At 53.3% G+C, this 22,191-nt stretch overlaps 1 protein-coding gene across 1 annotated transcript; it reads left to right on the forward strand.

Moving 5' to 3' along the window:
- The first annotated feature begins 8,327 nt into the window (after positions 1–8,327).
- Positions 8,328–20,587, forward strand: CAPN11 (calpain 11). The gene is made up of 21 exons (XM_065886234.1): positions 8,328–8,564; positions 8,924–8,993; positions 10,598–10,716; positions 11,786–11,919; positions 12,122–12,290; positions 13,809–13,892; positions 13,985–14,070; positions 14,314–14,388; positions 14,657–14,817; positions 14,966–15,135; positions 17,521–17,532; positions 17,822–18,033; positions 18,325–18,364; positions 18,462–18,530; positions 18,616–18,673; positions 18,797–18,861; positions 19,139–19,207; positions 19,614–19,692; positions 19,790–19,906; positions 20,378–20,436; positions 20,561–20,587. Exons 1-21 carry the CDS (start codon positions 8,337–8,339, stop codon positions 20,585–20,587), a joined length of 2,103 nt encoding a protein of 700 aa, XP_065742306.1. The 5' UTR covers positions 8,328–8,336.
- The last annotated feature ends 1,604 nt before the right edge of the window (positions 20,588–22,191 follow it).

Below are 22,191 nucleotides of genomic sequence, written 5' to 3' on the forward strand. Positions count from 1 at the left end.
GCAGTCTCACCCTTGATCCCTCCATCAAACCATCCTGAGGACCTACTGTGCACCGGTGACACAGTGAGGAGCAAGGCTGCCTCCTGGGCACCCACAGCCGAGGGCACGACAAGCCAGACAGAGATGGGAGTGCTCGCTAGGGCCAGCCCTGTTCTTAGCACTTTCTATGAGTGAACTACAGGCAGACCGCAGAGATACTGGGGTTTCTGTTCCAGGCCCACCACAATAAAGCAAATATCACAATAAAGCAAGTCAGACGAATTTTGAGGGTTCCCAGCGCACATAAAAGTTACGTTTACACTGTGGTCTATTCATGTGCAATAGTGCTATGTCTCAAAAAACGTACGTGCCTTAATTTAAAAATACTTTATTGCAAAATATGCTAGCCATCATCTGAAACTTCAGCAAGTTGTAATCTTTTTGCTGGTGGTAAGTTCTAAATGCTAAAATGTGACCCAAAGACACAAGGTGAGCAAATGCTGTTGGAAATATGGCCCCGGTAGGCTTGCTTGATTGACACAGAGTTGCCACCAACCTTCAATTTGTAAAAAAACGCAATGTCTTTGAAACACAATAAAATGAGATGGGCCCGTAATTGAGTCCTCAGAGGTGCCCTATTCCAAATTTATAGATGAGAAGCGTGAGGCCCATGGCCGAGATGTCTCTTGCCCCAGGTAACGCAACCTGTACACAGTGGAGTTAGGACAGGGTGAAAAAATCTTAGGATGTTATGGGAGCTTAAAGGCAGGACACCTTGCCTCATTCAAACATTTTAGTGTCCAGCTGAGAAGACTGACATGGAGAGTGATGACTCTAGGACCCACAATTAGGCCAAAGTGACTGGCGTGGTACCAGACACCTTCCCCCAGTGTCATGGAGTTAAGCCAGAAACACCCCCATCACCTGCTCTGAGGCATGCCAGTGGCCTAACCATGCCAAGAAGAATGTTGTGGGTTGAATTGCATCCCCCAAAAAGATTTTTTGAAATCCTAATCCCCAATACCTCAGCATGTGACTTCGTTTGGAAATAGGGTCATTGCAGAACTAATTAGATAAGATAGGGTCATGCTGACCCCACTACTGGGCACATACCCAGAGAAACCATAATTCAAAAAGACACATGCACCCCAATGTTCATTGCAGCACTATTTACAATAGCCAGGTCATGGAAGCAACTGAAATGCCCCTCGACAGACGAATGGATAAAGAAGATGTACGTATATACAATGGAATATTAGCCATAAAAAGGAACAAAATTGGGTCATCTGTAGAGACACGGATGGATCTAGAGACTGTCATACAGAGCGCCATAAGTCAGAAAGAGAAAAACAAATATATATTAACGCATATATGTGGAACCTAGAAAAATGGTACAGATGAACCGGTTTGCAGGGCAGAAATTGAGACACAGGTATAGAGAACAAACATATGGACACCAAGCGGGGAAGGCCATTGGGGTGTGTGTGTGTGTGTGTGTGTGTGTGTGTGATGAATTGGGCGATTGGGATTGACATATATACACTAATATGTATAAAATGGATAACTAATAAGAACCTGCTGTATAAAAAATAAATTAAAAATTTTTTAAAAGATAGGGTCATGCTGGAAAAGGGTGGGTCCCTAATCCAATACAACTGGTGTCTTTATAAGAATAGGAGACAGACACAGAGAAGGCCATGTGAAGACACAGAGATGCACAGGAAGAACGCCATGTCAGTGGCTTCTGGAAATGAGGAGGCTCTCAAGATAAAGAGGTCTGGTTGAGGTGTCAGGGACAGCCCCTTCCTGGCAACCCTGGGCGGAAGAAGAGGGTCTCAGACTTATCCCGACGGGATGATACGGTGAGGACAGCCAGCCTCATGGTGACCTCCAGAGTGCGGGTGCTGGGTCTCCTGTCCCCACAGGGAGATGGCCCTTGGACTGGTGGGTGGGGACCAGGCAGATGGAAGGGGCCAGCTTAGCGACAGCACCAGCTTGTGGGAGGACAAGTGGGAAGGAGGCAGCTGTTAAAAACGTGCCACTGGACTTCCCTGGTGGCGCAGTGGTTAAGAATCTGCATGCCAACGCAGGGGACACGGGTTCGAGCCCTGGTCCGGGAAGATCCCACGTGCGGCGGGGCAGCGAAGCCTGTGCGCCACAACTACTGAGCCTGCGCCCTAGAGCCCGCGAGCCACAACTACTGAAGCCCGCACGCCTAGAGCCTGTGCTCCGCAACAAGAGAAGCCACTGCAGTGAGAAGCCCGCGCACCACAACGAAGCGTAGCCCCTGCTCGCCACAACTAGAGAAAGCCCGCACGCAGCAACAAAGACCCAACGCAGCCAAAAATAATAAATAAATTAAAAAACAAACAAAAAAAAACGTGCCACTGGGGCTTCCCTGGTGGCGCAGTGGTTGAGAGTCCCCGGTCCGGGAAGATCCCATATGCCGCAGAGCAGCTGGGCCCGTGAGCCATGGCCACTGAGCCTGCGCGCGTCCGGAGCCTGTGCTCCTCAATGGGAGAGGCCACAACAGTGAGAGGCCCGCATACCGCAAAAAAAAACAAAAACAAAAAAAAGGTGCCCCTGACCTAGGAATCCCACTGCAGTTGGAGAGTTCTGGGTGGGGGTGGGAGTCCTCCAGCCCCTCCCCCCAGAACCTTCAACTGTCAAGCGCCATGCGAGCCACCAGCATGCTGCACTCCCCAGGTAGGCGTTGATGGGGTTTGTCCCACTCCTGTCCCTGGCAGACTAGAACCTCCCCCAAGGGAAGGGGCTGTGTCCCCTTGAGGGTGACTCCTCCATCAGACTGGGTGCTCCTGAGGCGCAGGAGCTAGGCCTCTTCCTCAGCTGGTTTGGGAAAGAAAGGGCCACGGACGGTCAGACCTGCAGGAGCCCAACCTCGTCACCACTGAGAGTTTGGAGTCGGGGAGAGGAGAGGGACCAGCCACCGCACTGTCACAGACACCTGGGAAACAGGCTTGTGTGAAGGAAGCCCCCATGGCCATGGCCATGGCTGTTAGAGAAATAAGGGGCACCCTAGGCCCAGCCTCCAGGCTTCTTGGGAAGTGCAGGCCGAAGGGGAGGCCCCAAGTCCAGTCTAGACAACATCTTTGTTTGCTCTCTGCTCTGGAAATTAAGCTGTCCCTAAATCTACAGGTCCCCAGTCTGATGGGGGAAGACAAGGCATGCCCTGTCTTGTCCAAAAATCATCCTATACATCCACGCCTTGTTTTCACGTATTGCTCTAGCAGCCTGCCTGTCCTTCCCACAGCCAGCCTTGTCTGTCTGTCTGTCTCAGCTTGCCCATGGCCCTGGCCCTGAGACATTCTGGGAGATAACTGTGGTGAAGTGTGTGTGTGTGTGTGTGTGTGTGTGTGTGTGTGTGTGTGTGTGTGTGTGAGTCCTCCCTGCCAGCCACTGAGTCAGAAGCGCAGACCCGGCCGACGGAGTATGCAGGACCTTAGGCAGGTTTGGAGTCAGGACAGTGAGAAATCACTCCTCAGCTGGGTGATGGTCCGGGGACGGACGGCTCCCGGAACATGAGGGAGGTGACATTTAACCCTCATCGCCTGCCTTGATCTGCCCTCAGATGTTCTCCAATTTTCTTAGACACCAGCACCTTCTGTGGTCCTTCCAGAACCCCTGGAGAGCTCGGCATGTTCACTCCTGGGGGCAGCCGGGCAGAGGGCAGCCCCATGGTGGAAGGGCACGGAGGGTTCCCTCACCATGCGGGGTCTTGGGCCATTCACTTAGTCCAGATTTCTCACCCTCCACACTCTTGACATTTGGGGGCAGGATAATTTTTTGTTGTAAGGTCTGTCCTGTGCACTGTGGGATGTTTAGCAGCATCCCGGCCTCTACCCACTGGATGCCAGTAGCTCCCACACCCCAGTCCCCTGTTAGGACAATGAAAAATGTCTCCAGACATCGCCAAGTGTTCCCTGGGGATGCGATCACCCCCCACCCCTCGGTGAGAACTGCTGACTTACCTTCTCTGGGCGGGCCCTGGGTTCACCCACCTAGGTCGGCTGGCAACATGGGGTGAGGACCCAGCAGTGAAACAAAACAAGTTCTGGATTCTCTTCTCTCTTAGGGATGTTCTTTGTCCTTCCTCTCAGGACCCTGTCCTTATGCTCATTAAGTCCTGTGACAGAGGGGTATGCAGGGGGCTATGTGATCCTGCTAGGAGCTCAATAAATACTAACTAGTTGACCAGCCAGATCAGCGGGGAGAAGACAACTAACATTGTCTGAGCACCTACGGAACACCTGTCTTTTTCATGTATGTTGCATTATTTAATCCTGATACATACTTCAAGATAGGATATAGCAACCTCTTCATGCAAATGAGGAAACCGAGGCTCAGAGATGTAAAGCAACTTGCCCAAGGTCACACAGCTACCCACTCTGGCTTGGTGCAGCCCAGGGCACTAGCTCTGCTAAAGAGAAATAAGCTACCTCCTGACCCCTTTTCCAACACCATCCTCAACCTGTCCTCCCAGCCCAGGGAAGGAGCTTAAGAAAGGCCACCTAGAGGCTGTAGTAAGATGGAAGAAGGGCTGGCCCCAGACCTGCTGACCATTTGTCCTTCTCTCCAGCACCTCCTCTGCCCCTCCACCGAGGCTCCCTCCCTGAAAGGCAGTAAGGGTAATGGGTGAGAGCATGGACCAGCCTGCCTAGGTGTGACACTGACTCTGCTGCCAGCCAGGTATGCAGCCTTGAGGAAGTTCAGCCTGTGTGCCTCAGTTTCTCCCTCTGAAGCAGGGAGACGATAATAATAAACCTAACTAACAGGGCTGTTGTGAGGATTCAATGAGTTAATGCACATAAAGTGTTTAGAGCCATGCAGGCATGCGCTGAGTCCTCAAACTCTGTTAATTATTATTACTTTTATAAATGCTGTGTAAGTGCTAGTTACTTTTATAACTGAGGGAGGATTCCTACTATCTTCTCATCACAAGCCACAGGCTTTATGGAAGAAGCAAAGGACAGGATTCCAAGTTTTTCTTCAGCAAACTCACCCTAATCCTTACAGCCAATGAAATTTTCTTAGTGGGGGCCAGAAGCCTCCAGGCCTCAGGGACCCCAAGGGACCCCAGAGAGACCTCTCTGCTGTAGCCAAGACCTTTGTCATTCCCTGCACCAACACTCTGGCTTTCCTGGGCTGAGCTGGGCCCTTTTTGGTCCCCAGCCCAAGCATGGCCTGTGGACAGTGCTGGACTGGAGTCTGCAGGTCCCACCATTTACTGGGCACCTGCTAGGGGGCTCCCCCTAATGGATGGGCGTGTCCCAGGGATGAACCACATGCCCACCCATTCCTTTCACAGATTGTTATTGGGCCCTCTTCCTGTGGGAGAAACTGAGATACACTGACCTCCTCCCTACAGAAGCTGCCAAGAACATCCTTCAAAATATATATATATATATTTTTTTTTTTTTTTTTTTGCGGTACGCGGGCCTCTCACTGTTGTGGCCTCTCCCGTTGCGGAGCACAGGCTCCGGACACGCAGGCTCAGCGGCCATGGCCCACGGGCCCAGCCACTCCGCGGCATGTGGGATCTTTCAGGACTGGGACACGAACCCATGTCCCCTGCATCAGCAGGCAGACTCTCAACCACTGAGCCACCAGGGAAGCCCCAAAATATTTATTGATCACCTACTATGTACACAATACAGCAGCAGGAATACAGCAGCAAACAAAACAGACCAAAATCCCTGCCTGTGTGAGCATTCATTCTATGAGGGAGGCAACCAGTAAACAAAATACATGTGGAGCTAGAATGGAACAGGGAGTTGGGGAGCGGGGCAGGAGAGAGAAAACATAGATTTGCAAACATAGATGAAAAATTACTACTGTCTGCAAAGCAGACAGTCACTCATTCATCCCCTGAAAGCGTTTCTGAGCCCCTGCTGGGTCAGACAGGCCAGGCAGGGATGGGTGTCATAATAAAGGAGAGTGTTGGACACCAGGGCAGCCCCGACTCTGCACAGGCGTCAGGGGAGGCTTCACCGAGCCGGTGGCATTGAGCCAGGACTTTCCCAGTGGACAGATGTGTGTGTGGGATGAGGAGTGATTCCAAGCAGAGGCACCAAGGCAGGAACAGTCAATACAGCTGAAGAACAAAGGCAGCCTGTGCTCCAAGGCACTGGGCTGGTGGGTGGCAACCTGTGTGGGTTTGTCAGGCTAATAAGTGGAGGGAACGGGAGTCATTCCTGGACCCAGAGAAGTCCCAGGAGACGCTGGTGAGGGACGGGAGAACGGGTTTGCTTGCTTGGGTAATGGGAAGAGTAAGGGGGTATCAGATAAGCTGAGCCACCAATGGCCCGTGACCTCCTTAGTTGACTAGGATGGGGAGATGGCTCTGGGTCCCCAGGCCTTCCCACGGTGGAGAGGCACCTCCTTCCAGGACAGCGTAGGGTGAAGGTCACAAGCCCAATCTGGGGTCTGCGGTCAAGCTTAGTCCACCCCAGCCCTCACTCCGTGATCTTCGACCCACTACCGACCTCCGAGCTCGGGCTTTCTGTTCCGGTCACCGTGGGCACCGCGTGGCCCTCTCTCGGGGCCCTGCACAGAGCAGGCGCTCAGGACTGTTATCTCTGCTGTTCTAACTCTTCTTGCCTGTCCGCTCGAGGGAGGAAGCGTAACTGAGACCCCCTGCTCCCCCCTCTGCAGCTGCCCCCCTTCTTTTCCTCACTCTGGATTCCTCCCACACCCCGGCCCCAACTGGGCTCTGTTTAACTTAGACCACATCCTTCCTCCCTTCCCCCAAGCACTTCCTTATTCCAGAGGCAGCTGAGAATGTGGGGAGATGGGGGGGGCGCAGGCCCCAGGTGCCTGGGTGGGGTAGGACTGGAGATTCAGAGTGGACCTCCGCTCTTCTCATCCCTCCTCCACGCTCTCCTCCTGGGTCCCCTGCTGGTGGCAGTGGGGAGTCAGTCCCACAGAGGGCTGACAGGTGTGGGCAGGCATACTCAGGAAGGGTGTAAGAGGTTGCAGTCCCTCTGGGGGAGGAGGGATCCTGGGTCCCCAGCTGCCAGCTGACTCAGGACCTGTCAGCCGGCCTGATTTTTCCTCTCAGAGACCCAGCCACCCCACCCACTGGACCATTCCCTAACTGGACCCTCCCCCGCGAGCAGCCCCTTCCCCTCTGCCCTCCTGCCCGCTGCACTCCATTATTTCCACTCTCCCCAAAAGGCAGTGTCTGTTTGCATGGTCTGGAGGTCATTTTCTTTAAACAGCCTTATTGAGCTATGACTCACATACCATACAATTCACCCATTTAAAGTGCACGATCAGTGGTTTTCAGTACATTCACGGAGTTGTGCAACCATCACCACAATCAATTTTAGAACCTTTTCATTCTCCCGCAAAAGAAACCCCATACCCTTTAGCCATCAACTTCCAATCCCCCAACCCTCTAAGCACTAGTCAACCATGATTATACTTCCTGTCTCTATATAGATTGGCCTGTTTGGGACATTTTACATAATCGAAATCGTACAATATGTGATCCTTTGTGACTGCTGTCTTCACTTAGCATAATGTTTTCAAGGTTCATCCATGTCGTAACATGTCTCAGTACTTCATTTCTTTCTATTGGTGAGTAATATTCTGCTGTACGTGTATTCCTCACTTCGCTTGTCCACTCATCAGCTGATGGACATTTGGGGTTTTCTCCACTTTTCGGCTATCGCGAGTGTTGCTGCTGCTATAAACATTTGTGCAGAATTTTTTTTTTTTTTTTTTTTTTTTTTTTGCTGTACGCGGGCCTCTCACTGTTGTGGCCTCTCCCGTTGAGGAGCACAGGCTCCGGACGCGCAGGCTCAGCCGCTCCGCGGCATGTGGGATCTTCCTGGACCGGGGCACGAACCTGTGTCCCCTGCATCAGCAGGCAGACTCTCAACCACTGCGCTACCAGGGAAGCCCTGTGCAGAATTTTTTGTATGGACATATATTTTCATTTCTCTTGAGTATATATACCTAGAGGTGAAATTGCTGGATCATATGGTAATTCTGTGTTTAACTTAGGGACTGCCAGACTGTTTTCCAAAGTGGCTGCACCCTTTTACATCCCCACCAGCAGTGCCCGAGGGCTCCAATTTCTCCACACCCTCGTCAGCACTTGTTATTACCAGTCTTTTGGATTAGAGCCGTCCTAGTGGATGTGAAGTAGTATCTCATTGTGACCTGGATTTACATTTGTCTGTTGATGAAGGATGTGGAGCAGTTTTTCATGTGATTATTGGTCACTTGTGTATCTTCTTCAGAAAAACACCTATTCAGATCCTTTGTCCATTTTTTGATTAGGTTATTTGTCTTTTTATTATTCAGCGGAGACTGTTTTCACCAACAAGGGGATGGCGGCTCACATAAGCCAGAACCGACTCAAGGCCAAGGGCATGGGCCAGCACCACAACGCCCAGAACTACAACAACCAGAGCTTTGAGGAGCTGCGAGCACTCTGCCTACGGAAGGGGCAGCTGTTCAAGGACCCCTTTTTCCCCGCTGAACCCAGCTCACTGGGCTTCAAGGAACTGGGCCCCAACTCCAAACACGTGCAGAACATCAGCTGGCAGCGGCCCCATGTGGGCACTGGGAAGGGAGGCATGGACTCATGGGGGGTGGGGGTAGTAGTGACGTCCCAGTCACTTGGATAATCTCCAATCCCCCACCGCCCTATCTTGGCTCCGTACTAGACTCCATTTCCATCAAGGCAGGGGACGGTTCGGGACAGGCTTAAGTAAAACCTCTCAGAAAACCCCTGGGAAGGTCACTCACTGACCTTTGCCATCCCAGCCTACAATTAGGCCAAGTTCCCCCTGCCACGCCCCCATCCATGTTTCCCCTAGAACTCCAAGAGACAGCAGCATTCCCCAGGGAAGTGGGAGGGAGCTTGGGAGGGGGGTGTCCTGGGCTCTCTGAAACTTTTATTCCTTCATCTCAGCAAATCACAAGCAATCCTCAATTTATTGTGAATGGGGTCAGCCCGACCGACATCTGCCAGGGGGTGCTCGGTGAGTGGGGGGCAGGAAAGCTGGGGGCAGGCGGTGAATTGGGAGAGAGTGCCGGGGTGTCTCCTGAGGCTGGGGGACTGGGAGCCCTGGGTTCAGACAGCTCTTCTGTGTCCCTTTTCCTCCCCTAATCCGGATTCCACCCCTACCTGCTGCCATCTGGGTCTGGGAGTAAGCAGGGTGCTATATTAGTTATCAGTTGCTCCAAGAGTCAGTGACTGAAAGCAACAACAAACATCTATCATCTCACAGCTTCTCCGGGGCAGGAATTAGGAAGCAGCATAGCCTGGCTGGTCTGGCTCAGGGTTTCTCATGAGGTGCCACAGGAGCTGAAGGATCCCCTTCCAAGATGGTGCATTCACGTGGCAGGAGGCCCCAGGTCCTTGCCACATGAGCTTCTCCGTAGGACGCTTAAGTGTCCACACATGGTAGCTGGCCTCCCACTGAGTGAGCGGCCAGAGAGAGAGAGCAAGGAGGAAGCCCAAATGCCTTCACCACCTGGTCTCAGGAGAAGCAGGCGGTAACTCCCCCATGTTCTGCTGTTAAAAGCAAGCTCGCAATCCGGCCTAAGGTCAAGGAGAGGGGAATTAGGCTTCCGCTAACCACTGCAAGTGACACGACTTCCTCAGTCTGGGGTATCAGGTAAAGGAGCGGCCACTCTCCCGCAGGCTCCCACGGACAGCCCCCAGAGAGAGCTTCCTCCCTAAGCCTGGTCCTATCCCCCGGTTTCCTCCAAACCCCTCATTGCATCTTAAGGAAGAAGGCCAGGATGGGCTTCCTCTGGGCTGAATTGTGTCCCTTTTGTGGCAGAGAAGAGGGCAGGGTGTGGGTAGGGCAGAGGCCAAGGAGACAGCAGGTCCCACAGCTGCCGCTGGGGCTCACTGAACTGGAGGGCCCAGGGTTACCAGAGGAAAAATTGCTTCTCCCTAGGTGCCCTTTCCACGCTGGTGACGAGAGTGTCCTTAACATTCCTCTCCCCCCTTCTACCCCCCTCCAAGCGTTCCTCAGGCAGCCAGAAGGCCTTGGTGATCACAGAAGCTTTGCCAGTGCCCTCAGCCTCAGCCTGGCCCATGTACCCCCTCAGGGCACCACCCTGCCCCAAGCCCCACCCATGGCCTGAGATTCCCCAGGAGAGATGGCAACAGATGACCTCAGCCCAAGAATCCTGCCCCTGTGTCCCAGTGAGGGTACAGACTGAGCCCCTTGGGTCTCTAGTATTACAGGGCTGACAACAAGGAGAGCCGTCTTGATCACCACACCACTGTAATCATGGGGTAGAGGTGGGGGGCCATGGGGAAGGGGATTGGCCTTGTTCAAGGGACAGGAGATGATTGGCTGTCCCCCAAAGATGACAGGTCCCAGAGGGAGGAGTAAGACCAAGGCCAAAAACACCTTCTCCCCAAATCCCAGAACAAAAACATCTGGCTCTGATTTGTGAGTCTCTCGCCTAATAGGAAAGGTGGAGAACTCACCCCCAGAGCTGGCCCTTCTGCAGTGGGAGGGCATCGGGGAGGGGGCCACAGAGCAGCCCCTGATCTTCTGGGGCTTGGACTCAGGGACCCACACACATGGGAGTGCTCAAACGGGGAGCCCTTCTGTCTTTCCAGGGGACTGCTGGCTGCTGGCTGCCATCGGCTCCCTTACAGTGTACCCCAAACTGCTGTACCGTGTGGTGCCCAGGGGGCAGAGCTTCAAGAAAAACTATGCTGGCATCTTCCATTTTCAGGTGAAGGGCGATTTGAAAGCCAGAGTTGGTTTGTGTATGAGGGGTGTGTGTGTGTGTGTGTGTGTGTGTGTGTGTGTGTGTGTGTGTGTGTGTGAGAGAGAGAGAGAGAGAGAGAGAGAGAGAAAGAATTAGTACATGCTTTGAAGTTTACCTTTTTTCTTTCCTTTTTGAAAAATACAACATTTATTAGGGTGGATTTTTGTCTAATTAGCAGAGAAATATCCTCTCACTAAAGAAATTATGTAAGCTAATTTTTTTTGGCGGTGCGCGGGCCTCTCACTATTGTGGCCTCTCCCGTTGTGGAGCAACAGGCCCCGGACGTGCAGGTTCAGCGGCCATGGCTCACGGGCCCAGCCGCTCCGCAGCAAGTGGGATCCTCCCGGACCGGGACACGAACCCGTGTCCCCTGCATCGGCAGGCGGACTCTCAACCACTGCACCACCAGGGAAGCCCTAAGCTAATTTTTTAAAGCCCCCAAAGGAAATAGTTGTTATCAGTTTGTGATTCATTCTCCTCCTCCTCTTCCTCCTGCTTCTCTCTCTCTCTGTCTCTGTCTTTCTCTCGGTAGATACACTCACATATGTATATGCACGTATACGTGTGTGTATGTGCATGTACGCATATGACATTGGGAGTTTCTGTCATGTAATTTTTGTAATCTGCTCCTCAAATTATTCAACATGTGGACAAATTCCTCGTGTCATAAAAATATTTCTGAAAGTCACAAGAGTTTTTAAGACCTCAGAAGTCCTAAAAGTCCAGCCAAGGTCAAAAGGTGGGTGGGTCCCTCTGGAGGCCATGGCAGAACCTGGAGGTGAGGCTGGGGGGAGGTTCAGGCCTTTCACTGCCTTTCTTTGGCGGCGGCGGCGGCGGAGGGGTGAGGGGTCCTCTGTTACTGGTGTGTCACTGAACCTGACACCAGGAGGCGCTCGTGTAACAGAGTCTTCATGCAAGAAGGGAGGGGGGATGTGCGCGCGCGTGCGCGCATGTATGTGTGTCTGAGCTCGGAAGGGGGCCTGGGGCATACAGATGCCCCACGCCCCGCTGAGACCCACCTTGCCGCCCGCAGATTTGGCAGTTTGGGCAGTGGATGGACGTGGTGGTGGATGACCGGCTGCCCACAAAGAACGGCAAGCTGGTGTTCGTGCATTCAGCCGAGCGCACCGAGTTCTGGAGTGCCCTGCTGGAGAAGGCGTACGCCAAGTGAGTGCCCCAGCCTGGCGATTTGCCTGGCCTCCAAGCTTGCTCTGGCAGTCGGCAGTGACGGGGGGTAGGGGAGCAACTGGAATCAGGGGAAGAGGCAGGGGGACGGCAGGACATCCCTCCCTTCCCTCACCTCACCCTCTGAGGTCCAAGCTCACAACTGCATCCCAGAGCCCAGACGGTGCCCTCTCTGTGCCCACAGGCTGAACGGATCCTATGAAGCCCTGTCAGGGGGCAACACGGTGGAGGGCTTTGAGGACTTCACGGGGGGCGTGACCCAGAGCTTCCAACTCCAGAAGCCCCCTCCGAACCTGTTGAGGATGCTTAGAAAGGCCATAGAGCGATCATCCCTCATGGGGTGCTCCATCGAAGTAAGCCACGCTTGGTCCTGCTTCGGGGCCTTTGCACCTGCTGTTGCTTTCACCTAGAAAGTTCTTTCTCCAAATACCTGCATAACTAGCTCCTTCTCATTCATCTTTTAGTTCAAATGGCCCTTCCTCAGGCTAGCCTTCCCTGCTTCCCAATCTAAATTAGCCGCTCCTGCCCCCCATTTCCTCTCTACTTTGTTTTGATTTTCTCCCCAACATTTATCATGATCAGAAATTGTCTTACTTATCGACGTGTACATTCACAACCAATCTTCTCCAGACAGTTTTCATATTCCATGAAGACAGTGACTTTATTTGTCTCATTCACTGCTGGGGCCTGGGGCTTAAGATGGTACTTGGCATGCAATAGATACCCAACACATATTTGTTCAAATAAATAAATGAACCCAGAGCACTACTGTAAGACCCAGCAATTGTATTCTTGGACATTTATCCCAGAGAAATGAAGACTTATGTCCACACAAAAGCCTGTACCCAAGTGTTCAAAGCAGCTCTTTTCATAATAACCAGAACCTGGAAACAACTTAGACGTCTTTCAAAGGGTGAATAGTTGCACAGGTGCATACATACCAGGGGATACTACTCAGCAATAAGAAGAGATGAACTATTGACACACAAAACAACTTGGATGAATCTCAAGGAAATTATGCTGCGTGGAAAAAGCCAATCCCAAAAGATTCCATACTGTATGATTCCATTTATATGACAGTCCTGAAATGACAAAATTTTTTTAAATGGAGATTAGGAGTTGTCAGAGGTTAGGGAAGAGGGTCATAAGAGGTGGATGTTGCTTATAAAAGGGCAACACCAGGGATGCTACTGGTGATGGAAATGTTCTATATTGTGATGATGGTGGTGGATACAGAAAACTACACATACGATAACAATGCATAAAACATACATAAATGAGTACTAGTAAAAGTGGAGGCATCTGTATAAGACTGACGAATCGTGTCAACATCTTCATCCTGGTTTTGATATTGTGCTATAGGGAATTCCCTGGCAGTCCAGTGGTTAGGACTCTGCGCTTCCACTGCAGGGGGCAAGGGTTCAGTCCCTCATTGGGAATCTAAGATCTTGCTTGCTGCGTGACACGGCCAAAAAAGAAAAAACATGATATTGTGCTATAGTTCTGCAAGATGTTACCACCGGGGGATACTGGATATGGGGTGCACGTATCTCTCTGTATTATTTCTTAAAACTGCATGTGAGGGAGCTCCCTGGTGGTCCAGTGGGTAAGACTCCGGGCTCCCAATGCAGGGGCCCGGGCTCAACCCCTGGTCAGGGAACTAGATCCTGCCTGCTGCAACTAAAAGATTCCCCATGCCACAACTAAAAAAAACAAAAACAAAGAAACCTGCGTGTGAGTCTACAATCATTTGAAAATACAAAGTTTAACTTAAAAAAAAAATGAACCCAGAGAGTTGTCACCTCACTTCAGGTGCCCCCATCCCTCTGACCAGACCTTGAGTTCCTTTCCTTCCTCTCTGTTCTGTGTAGATCAACAGCCAAAGTGACTTGGAGTCATTGACGGAAAGGATGCTGGTGAAAGGGCATGCTTACTCAGTGACCGGCCTTCAGGATGTGAGTCTGACCACTACACCCCACCCAGAGGGACAGGAGAAGGAGAACTTCTGTGACCCTACACTCCTAACCTTTGCCCACAACCCACCCAGGTCCTGTACCACGGCAGGATGGAAACACTGATTCGGGTCCGGAATCCCTGGGGCCGGATTGAGTGGAATGGAGCCTGGAGTGACAAGTAGGTGCCCAGACAGCCCTCTGGGGGGAGGGGCAGAGCACAGAGCAGGCCCACGAGCAAGGCCATGCCACAGAGGGACTGACTGGCATCCGGTCACCTGCGCCCAGTGTGAGCCCTTCCCCTCTAGATTCTCCATCTAACCAGGACCCCCGGTAGGCAGACATTCAGGGGTAAGGGCATCCCTGGGGGAGGACTGAGGTGCCTCCTGACCCCCTGCCCCTCCACTGCCTGTCTCTGCTCCAGTGCCAAGGAGTGGGAAGAGGTGGCCCCAGACGTCCAGAGGCAGCTGCTGCACAGGAAGGAGGACGGGGAGTTCTGGTCAGCGCCGCTTGAGAAGGACCACCTTCTGTCCCCATACCCAGTCCCTTCATCTCTCCTGCCACTGTCCCACCTGTGCCTTGGATGGGGAGGCTCTGGGGGTCGCCTACAGGTGTGGGTGTGCTGCTGATGGGCTCTGGCCCATCTAGTTGCGGCAAGTGGGGGGCTACTCTTCGTTGCGGTGCGTGGGCTTCTCATTGGGTGGCTTCTCTTGTTGTGGACACGGGCTCTAGGCGCGCGGGCTTCTTGCCGCTCCCCTCCACCACAGGATGTCCTACGGAGATTTCCTGGACAACTTCACCCTCCTGGAAATCTGCAACCTGATACCCGACACACTTTGTGGGGACTACAAGAGGTGTTGGCACACCACCTTCTACGAGGGCAGCTGGAGGAGGGGCAGCACTGCAGGGGGCTGCCGGAGCTACATTGGTGGGTGAGGGGACTCAGGGGTGCAGGGAGCAAGGGCTGGGCCACTGACTCACCGCACACCTGGGCCCCGTTGAGGAGGCGGGCTCTTGGCTGGGAAGCCCGTCCACCCTGGGAAGGGCAGGGCCATCCTGACCTGCTTCCTCCACAGACACATTCTGGACCAACCCCCAGTTTAAGATCTCTCTCCCCGAGGAGGATGATGCCCCAGAGGACGACGAAGTCGTCTGCACCTGCCTGGTGGCCCTGATGCAGAAGAACTGGAGGCGGGCACGGCCCCAGGGAGCCCAGCTGCAGACCATCGGCTTTGTCATCTACTCCGTGCGTGCCCAGCTGGTCCCCCAGCCACTCTTGCTCTCCCCATGGCCTCACCCCTGGGACCACTGCCCACCCCACCCCACCACCTGACCCGGAACCAGGACACCCTCCAACTGCCTCCACACCCCTGTCTCTTTCCTTTTTCCTTTTTTTTTTTTTAATTGGAATATAGTTGATTTACAAGGTTTATCAGCTGTACTTATACATATATCCAGTTTTTTTAAGGAATTTTGCCTTTTTTTAAAGAAAGTAATTAATTAATTAATTTATGGCTGTGTTGGCTCTTCGTTTCTGTGTGAGGGCTTCCTCTAGTTGTGGCAAGCGGGGGCCACTCTTCATCGCGGTGCGCGAGCCTCTCACTATCGCGGCTTCTCTGTTGCGGAGCACAGGCTCCAGACGCGCAGGCTCAGTAATTGTGGCTCACGGGGCTAGTTGCTCCGCGGCATGTGGGATCTTCCCAGACCAGGGCTTGAACCCGTGTGCCCTGCATTGGCAGGCAGATTCTCAACCACTGCACAACCGCGGAAGCCCCACTTTTTTTTTTTAAGATTCTTTTCCCGTATAGGTCATTGCAGAGTATTAAGTAGTTTTCCCTGTGCTATACAGTAGGTCCTTATTAGTTATCTATTTTTTTAATTTTTAAAATATTTATTTATTTATTTATGTATTTTTGGCTGCGTTGGGTCTTCGTTGCTGCGCGTGGCTTTCTCTAGTTGCAGCAAGTGGGGGGCTACTCTTCGTTGCGGTGTGTGGGCTTCTCATTGGGTGGCTTCTCTTGTTGTGCCGCACCAGCTCTAGGCGTGCAGGCTTCAGTAGTTGTGGCACGCGGGCTCAGTAGTTGTGGCCTGCGGGGTCTAGAGCGTGGGCTCTGTAGTTGTGGCACACGGGCTTATTTGCTCCATGGCGTGTGGGGATCTTCCCGGACCAGGGCTCGAACCCGTGTCCCCTGCATTGGCAGGCGGATTCTTAACCACTGTACCACCAGGGAAGTCCTAGTTATCTATTTTATATATAGTAGTGTGTATATGTCAATCCCAATCTCCCAATTTAATCCTCACTGCCCATCTCGGCCCTGTCTCTTTCTGGAGTGGTGCTTTGCGCTTTTGAGGCAGGGCTGGCAGTCTTCTTTTCAGATTGTTAAAGTCTGAAACACTTAGGGAGCACTTCTTCTGTGCCAGGCATTGTTCCCAAGGCCTTTCGAATAGTAAAGCCTTTAATGAAGAGGAAGGAGATTGGGAGCCAGAGAGGTGAGGTCACTTGTCCAAACACACACCAGTTCCCACACACTCGGAGATTTCTCCACGGCCCCCAAGCCTCCCCACATGGGAGCATGGACTCCGGCCAAGAGACACCCCTGACAAGCATTTCCCAAACGGTGCTTTGCAAAATCCTAGAAATGCCCGTTTGTCCATTCATTTACATAGTCAGTGATATTCATGGAGCACCTACTGCATGCCAGGCCCCAGTCAGTCTCCAGAGGTTCAATCGTGAACAGAAGCAGACACGAGCCTTGCCCTCCTCCTAGGCTGTGAGTCCCCCAGGTTAACAGACACACCTGAAGCCATTTCCAAGGTTAGACACAGCCCTGCCAGGAAAGGCTGTATTCTCTACCCCAACCCAGAGCTCCACGGGGCCATCAGTATATTAAAGGTTCTGGTCATCCCTGGAGGAGAGCAACCTATTTATCTTGGTTCATCTCACCTTTTTACAAACTTCTATGTGCTCATTCCTCGGTTTCAATAATCTCCTATTAACTTCCTGCAAGATGTGAGCGCCCCATGGAAAATGCTCTCCCAGTTTTTTATCCCAGCTCCTTAACTGTTCAGCAGTGTGAGATTGGGCAAGCTATCTCACCTCCGGGGGATTCTCTTTCCCATCCTTAACCTGCAGTGGTAAAAATCTCCCCTTGGCAAAACTTTGTGTAAACCGTACTTTGCCATCCAAAGCAGAAGGGTTACTTTTTTATTGGGGTGTAGTTGTTTTACAATGTTGTGTTAGTTTCTACTGTACAGCGAAGTGGAGTTCCCTGTGCTATACAGTACATTCTCGTTAGTTATCTATTTTATACATATTAGTGTATATATGTCAATCCCAATCTCCCAATTCATCCCACCACCACCCCTTTCCCTCCTTGGTGTCCATACGTTTGTTCTGTACGTCTGTGTCTCTATTTCTGCCTTGCATACTGGTTCATCTGTGCCATTTTTCTAGATTCAAAGCAGAAGTGTTATTAACGCTGGGACTTTTAGCTCTTAGAGCCCACGCCCCTCCTCACCACCAGCATCCCAGTGCCCTTAGCACCCCCCAACACACACACACCTGGCTTCCACAGGCCTGAGCCCCTTCACCATCCCGGGGATCTGACCCTCCTCTCTCTTCCCTTCCCAGGTCCCAAAGGAGGTACAGAAGACATGGGGCTTGATCCTGGACAGACATCCACCCCGCTCCTGGCATGTGGATGGGCAAGGGGTGGAATTCGGTGAAGGGTTCTGGGGCCCACTGGGTCAGGGTTCCAGCCCCCTTGGGCCCTGAGTGAGGGTCAGGGAAGGAAACGACCACACTGGGGTTACCTGCCAGATGGGCAGGGTCCAGGCCCTCCCTAGCCCTGCCCAGCCGGGCATCACCGTGGGGGTCCCTCCCTCCCTGCCCTCCCCTGTGGGCCCTGTACCCACCTCCAGGGCACGGACAGTTTCAGAACCTCCAGGACGTCCACTTGAAAAAGGACTTCTTCGTGAAGTATCAGGACCTGGGCTTCTCAGAGATCTTCACCAACTCACGGGAGGTGAGCAGCCACCTCCGGCTGCCTCCGGGGGAATACATCATCATTCCCTCCACCTTTGAGCCGCACAAGGATGCTGACTTCCTGCTCCGGGTCTTCACGGAGAAGCACAGCGAGTCCTGGTGAGGGGCCCCACCTCACTGCTCCAAGGCCACCTGTCCCAGAGCTGTAAGATTCAAGCTCAGGGGGCAGTCAGCTGGGTCCCCCCGCCCCCGTCCCTATTGTACAGTCAGGGAAACTTAGGCATGAGGCAGGGAAGTCCCAGGTAGTAGCAGAGCCAGAATCAGAAGCCAGATCGCACGAGCCCGTTCCGTATTGCTGCAGACACACGACACGACCTCCCTGACCATCCCACTGGAATCCCTGTCTCCCTGACCCCTGCTCACTCCGAACCTTCATCCACCTCTGCCCAGGGAACTGGATGAAGCCAACATCGCTGAGCTTCTCCAAGAGGTGAGGGGAGGCTGTGGGGGGTGGGAGTTGGGGGTGGCATGTAGGGGTGTGGAAGAACTTTCTGGACTGTGTCCCTCTCCCACTCCTTTCCCTCCAGGAGAACATCTCTGAGGATGACATAGACCAGGACTTCATACGTTTGTTTCACATAGTGGCCGGTGGAGAGGTGAGAGGCAGAGGGCTGGGGGATTGAAAGGAGGTGGTTTGGGGCTGAAGGGGCCAGAGCCGGGGTTTACGGTCCCCCTTCCTAGGACAAGGAGGTGGGCATATATGAGCTACAGAAGCTGCTCAACAAGGTGGTCTCCAAAGGTGAGTCTTCCATCCCCCACTCACAACCCTTTCCCCCACCCTTAATCACCCCCCACCCCCCCCAAACCCCAACCACACCCTGCTCATCCCTCCCCTTCTTCCTGCCCCTTCCCTCCCTCACAGTCAAAAACGTCCAAACCAAGGGTTTCAGCCTGGACGTGTGCCGCTGTATGGTCAACCTCTTGGATGTATCTTCCTGTCCAGTGGGCAGTCCTGTCCAGTGCTCTCCTGCCCTAGCCCCTACCCCTGAGCCTGGCCCTAAGGTGGCCATCTCTGACCAGCCATGCCCTCCTTCCCGGTGGGGATTAGGCGCTGGGGTAACAAAAGATGCCAGGTCTTCCGGCTGTTACCATGGTTACCATACAGGCCCCTTGGGTCTTGTGCCCTACCTCGGTGAGTCCCTCTGCTTCCCAGCCCCCAGGATGCCCTCCCCACCCTCCTCTTATATCCTTGACTACCTCCCAGAAAGATGGCTCTGGCAAACTGGGGCTTCAGGAGTTCCAGATCCTGTGGAGAAAAATCAAGAAATGGACGGTAAAGGGCATTGAGGGGGCAGTTTATGGAGGTAAGAAAGAGAGGTCCTCCGGAGGGAAGAGGACTAGTAAGGATGGAGCTGGAACAGGAGCCCCTGACTAGACACACACACACACACACACACACACACCAGGATGGAGCCGTTGATGTGTTGGCCTATTAACTAGTCAATATTCAATAACCAGCACAGCCCAGGTATCAGCCAGCGTAAAGGATACAGGCAGAGAGACCCGGGCAGGGTGCCAGGAAGTAACCCCACAGTCACCAGGTGATAGGAATACTGGAGCTCAGCGAGTAGGCCAGCGTAGGGGGCCCCCGGGGTCTTGGGTAGCAGTCGTGAAGCATTTCATCACTTCAGCCACCGTGCCATGCACATGGCCCTACCACATCTGTCTTGTCCCTTCAGGACATCTTCCAAGAGTGTGACCAGGACCACTCAGGCACCTTGAACTCCTATGAGATGCGCTTGGCAATTGAGAAAGCAGGTGGCCAGGGGCAGGAGAGGGCTTTGGGGCAGGGACGGGGGAGGCAGCGGTGGCCAGAGGGCTGGACTCTCCCCCTCCACACTCCTCTCTCTCCCAGGCATCAAACTGAATAACAAGGTGACACAGGTGTTGGTGGCCAGGTATGCAAATGACGAAATGATCATGGATTTTGACAGCTTCATCAGCTGTTTCCTGAGGCTGAAGGCCATGTTCAGTGAGTCAGGCACCTGCCCACTCCCCACCCTGGGCCAGCGGACCGCCGGCCTTCTCCCACATACCCACATGAAGAGCACTGCTCCAGAACCATTCCCCTCCACCAGGCACAGATGATCTGGGCTCAGATCCCAGCTCCACCACTTGCTGGCTCTGTTGCCTTGAGCAAGTCACTTTATCTCTCTGTGCCTCTGTTGCCTTGCCTATAAATATAGATAACAGTACAGCCTGCATAGAAGGGAGGCGGAGATTAAATGAGATAGTATTTGGAGAGCACTCAGAACAGGCCCTGGTTCAGAGCAAGGCTGTAGGAGTCCTTACCATTAATTCCCTGCTGGGCTGGGGGTTTGGCTGGGAAGAGGGAAGGAACGGCTTCTTACACCTGTTCTGACATCCTCCCTAGTCGGGAAGGGGTCTTGCAGACCACTGACTCAGCTCCCAACCCTTCTCCCTTGTCTCCTCCTTGAAACAGTGTACTTTCTAACCATGGACCCTAACAATACTGGCCAGATTTGCTTGAACCTGAACCAGGTACATGGAAAGGATCCTCAGGCACCCCCCGCCACCCCCGCGGCTCCACTGGCCCTTCCCTTTCCCCAGACGTCATGCCCCACCACCACCTCACCCATCCTCTGATGTTCTTCTTGCCCCACAGTGGCTGCAGATAACCATGTGGGGTTAGTCACTGCGGGAGCCTGGCTTCCTACCGCCATCGGCCCCGCCCCCTGCCCCGCCCCGCCCCACCACCACCCCGCCGCCGGGTTCTGGCCCGGGGGCCGGGGTGGTCCTTGTGGCGCTCAACTCTGCGGTCTCTGCTGATGGAACGGCCGAGATGCCGTGCTTATTCCGGCAGCAGGACCTCCAGGCCCACCCTCCCAGCGCAAAGTGTTTTTCCCCCCCAGTCTCCCTCCCTCTCTGAGTACATTTCACTAAAGATTAAGTGACACTTCTGCGTTGTCCCCGGCTGGGGAGGCTGTCCACGTTTCCTACCCTACTCAACGCTGGCCGGTTTCGTGGCTCCTCCCTTCTCCCCCCCACTCAAGGGCATTATTATAATGAACAACACATGCCACTGGCTTCTGTGTCTCTTGTGTTTCTATGCCAGAAAAAGACTGGCAGAGGTGTCATTTCCTCAGTACCAAAAAGGGGACACCCAGGAGCTCTCAGTTGGGGTGATACCACCCCCTATCCAGGGAGCATTTGGAAATGTGTGGTTGTCACAGAAGCTAGAGGGCGCTGTTGTCATTTATGGGCAGCGGCTGGGATGCTAAAGGCATAAGAGTCCCTGTCTGTGAACTGTACACAGCGCGGTACCCAGAGCAGCATCCGAGGGGAGGGCTGAGCCGCAGGACCCAGAACCGCCCCTCGCATCTCCTTCCTCAAACTGGAGTCTCCAAAGGTGACACTGCTGGTCTAGCAAAAGTCAAAAATCCTGCACTGGCAGGAGTCAGCCAGTCATAGAAAGGAACTGACCCTCTTAGATGTGTGGCTGGGAAGGGTGGGGGACAGTGGAAGTGGGTGAGTTCATTCCTGCCTTAAAGGTGTTCAGATTCAAATCATTCTTACTGTTAAAAAAACTGCTGACTGCCAGGCTATGGTCCTCACCGGAAGGGTGGAGGGATCCTTGGTTCACCAGTCCTTGACCTTGGAGTCTCTGCCTCAGATGCCCCCTGTTTCCAGCCCCCAGCCCCCAGCCTCCTGCTGCAGTGGGAAAACTGAGACCACCAGCAGTGTCCCCCAACTGCACTTCTCCTGTCCTTCCAGATTGCTCCGTGGCTTCCCCCTCTGGGGAACTGTGCCTGCGAGCTTTTCAGCCTCTTGCATACAGACCGCCTCCAAATTCCCTTAGATTAGGGTCGAATAAATCTAAACCCCAAAAGAATTGGGATCCGTCCTGGGTCTGTGTACTTTCAGCTTCCCAGCGTAGCTAGCTTCGTTTCCTCCTGCAGTAAGGACTCAAAGACTTCCTTCTATTTGCACTAAACACGCCCATTCCTCTTATGCTTGGGGGCGTGGGGGGCTTCCAGCCTTCCTGGGTCTGGTGACTGATTCCCTGCACCAGCCCTGCCCCCTGCCTCCTCTGTGACAACTGCCCGTCACTGTCACTCCATTGCCTCCCCCACCACCTCCCGAGGAATCATTTCCAGCCCTGCCACTCTCTTCTCCCATCCTCTCCCCTCTGCAGTCTTGTCTGAGAGAGAAGGTCACACTCTGTTAATGAGGGTCTTAAGACTGATTCCTCCACCCTAATTTTCTACCACCACCTTTTCTCCTCAGAGCAGCGAA

The sequence above is a fragment of the Phocoena phocoena genome, chromosome 10 (genome assembly GCF_963924675.1).
Source record: "Phocoena phocoena chromosome 10, mPhoPho1.1, whole genome shotgun sequence".
NCBI lineage: Eukaryota > Metazoa > Chordata > Mammalia > Artiodactyla > Phocoenidae > Phocoena > Phocoena phocoena.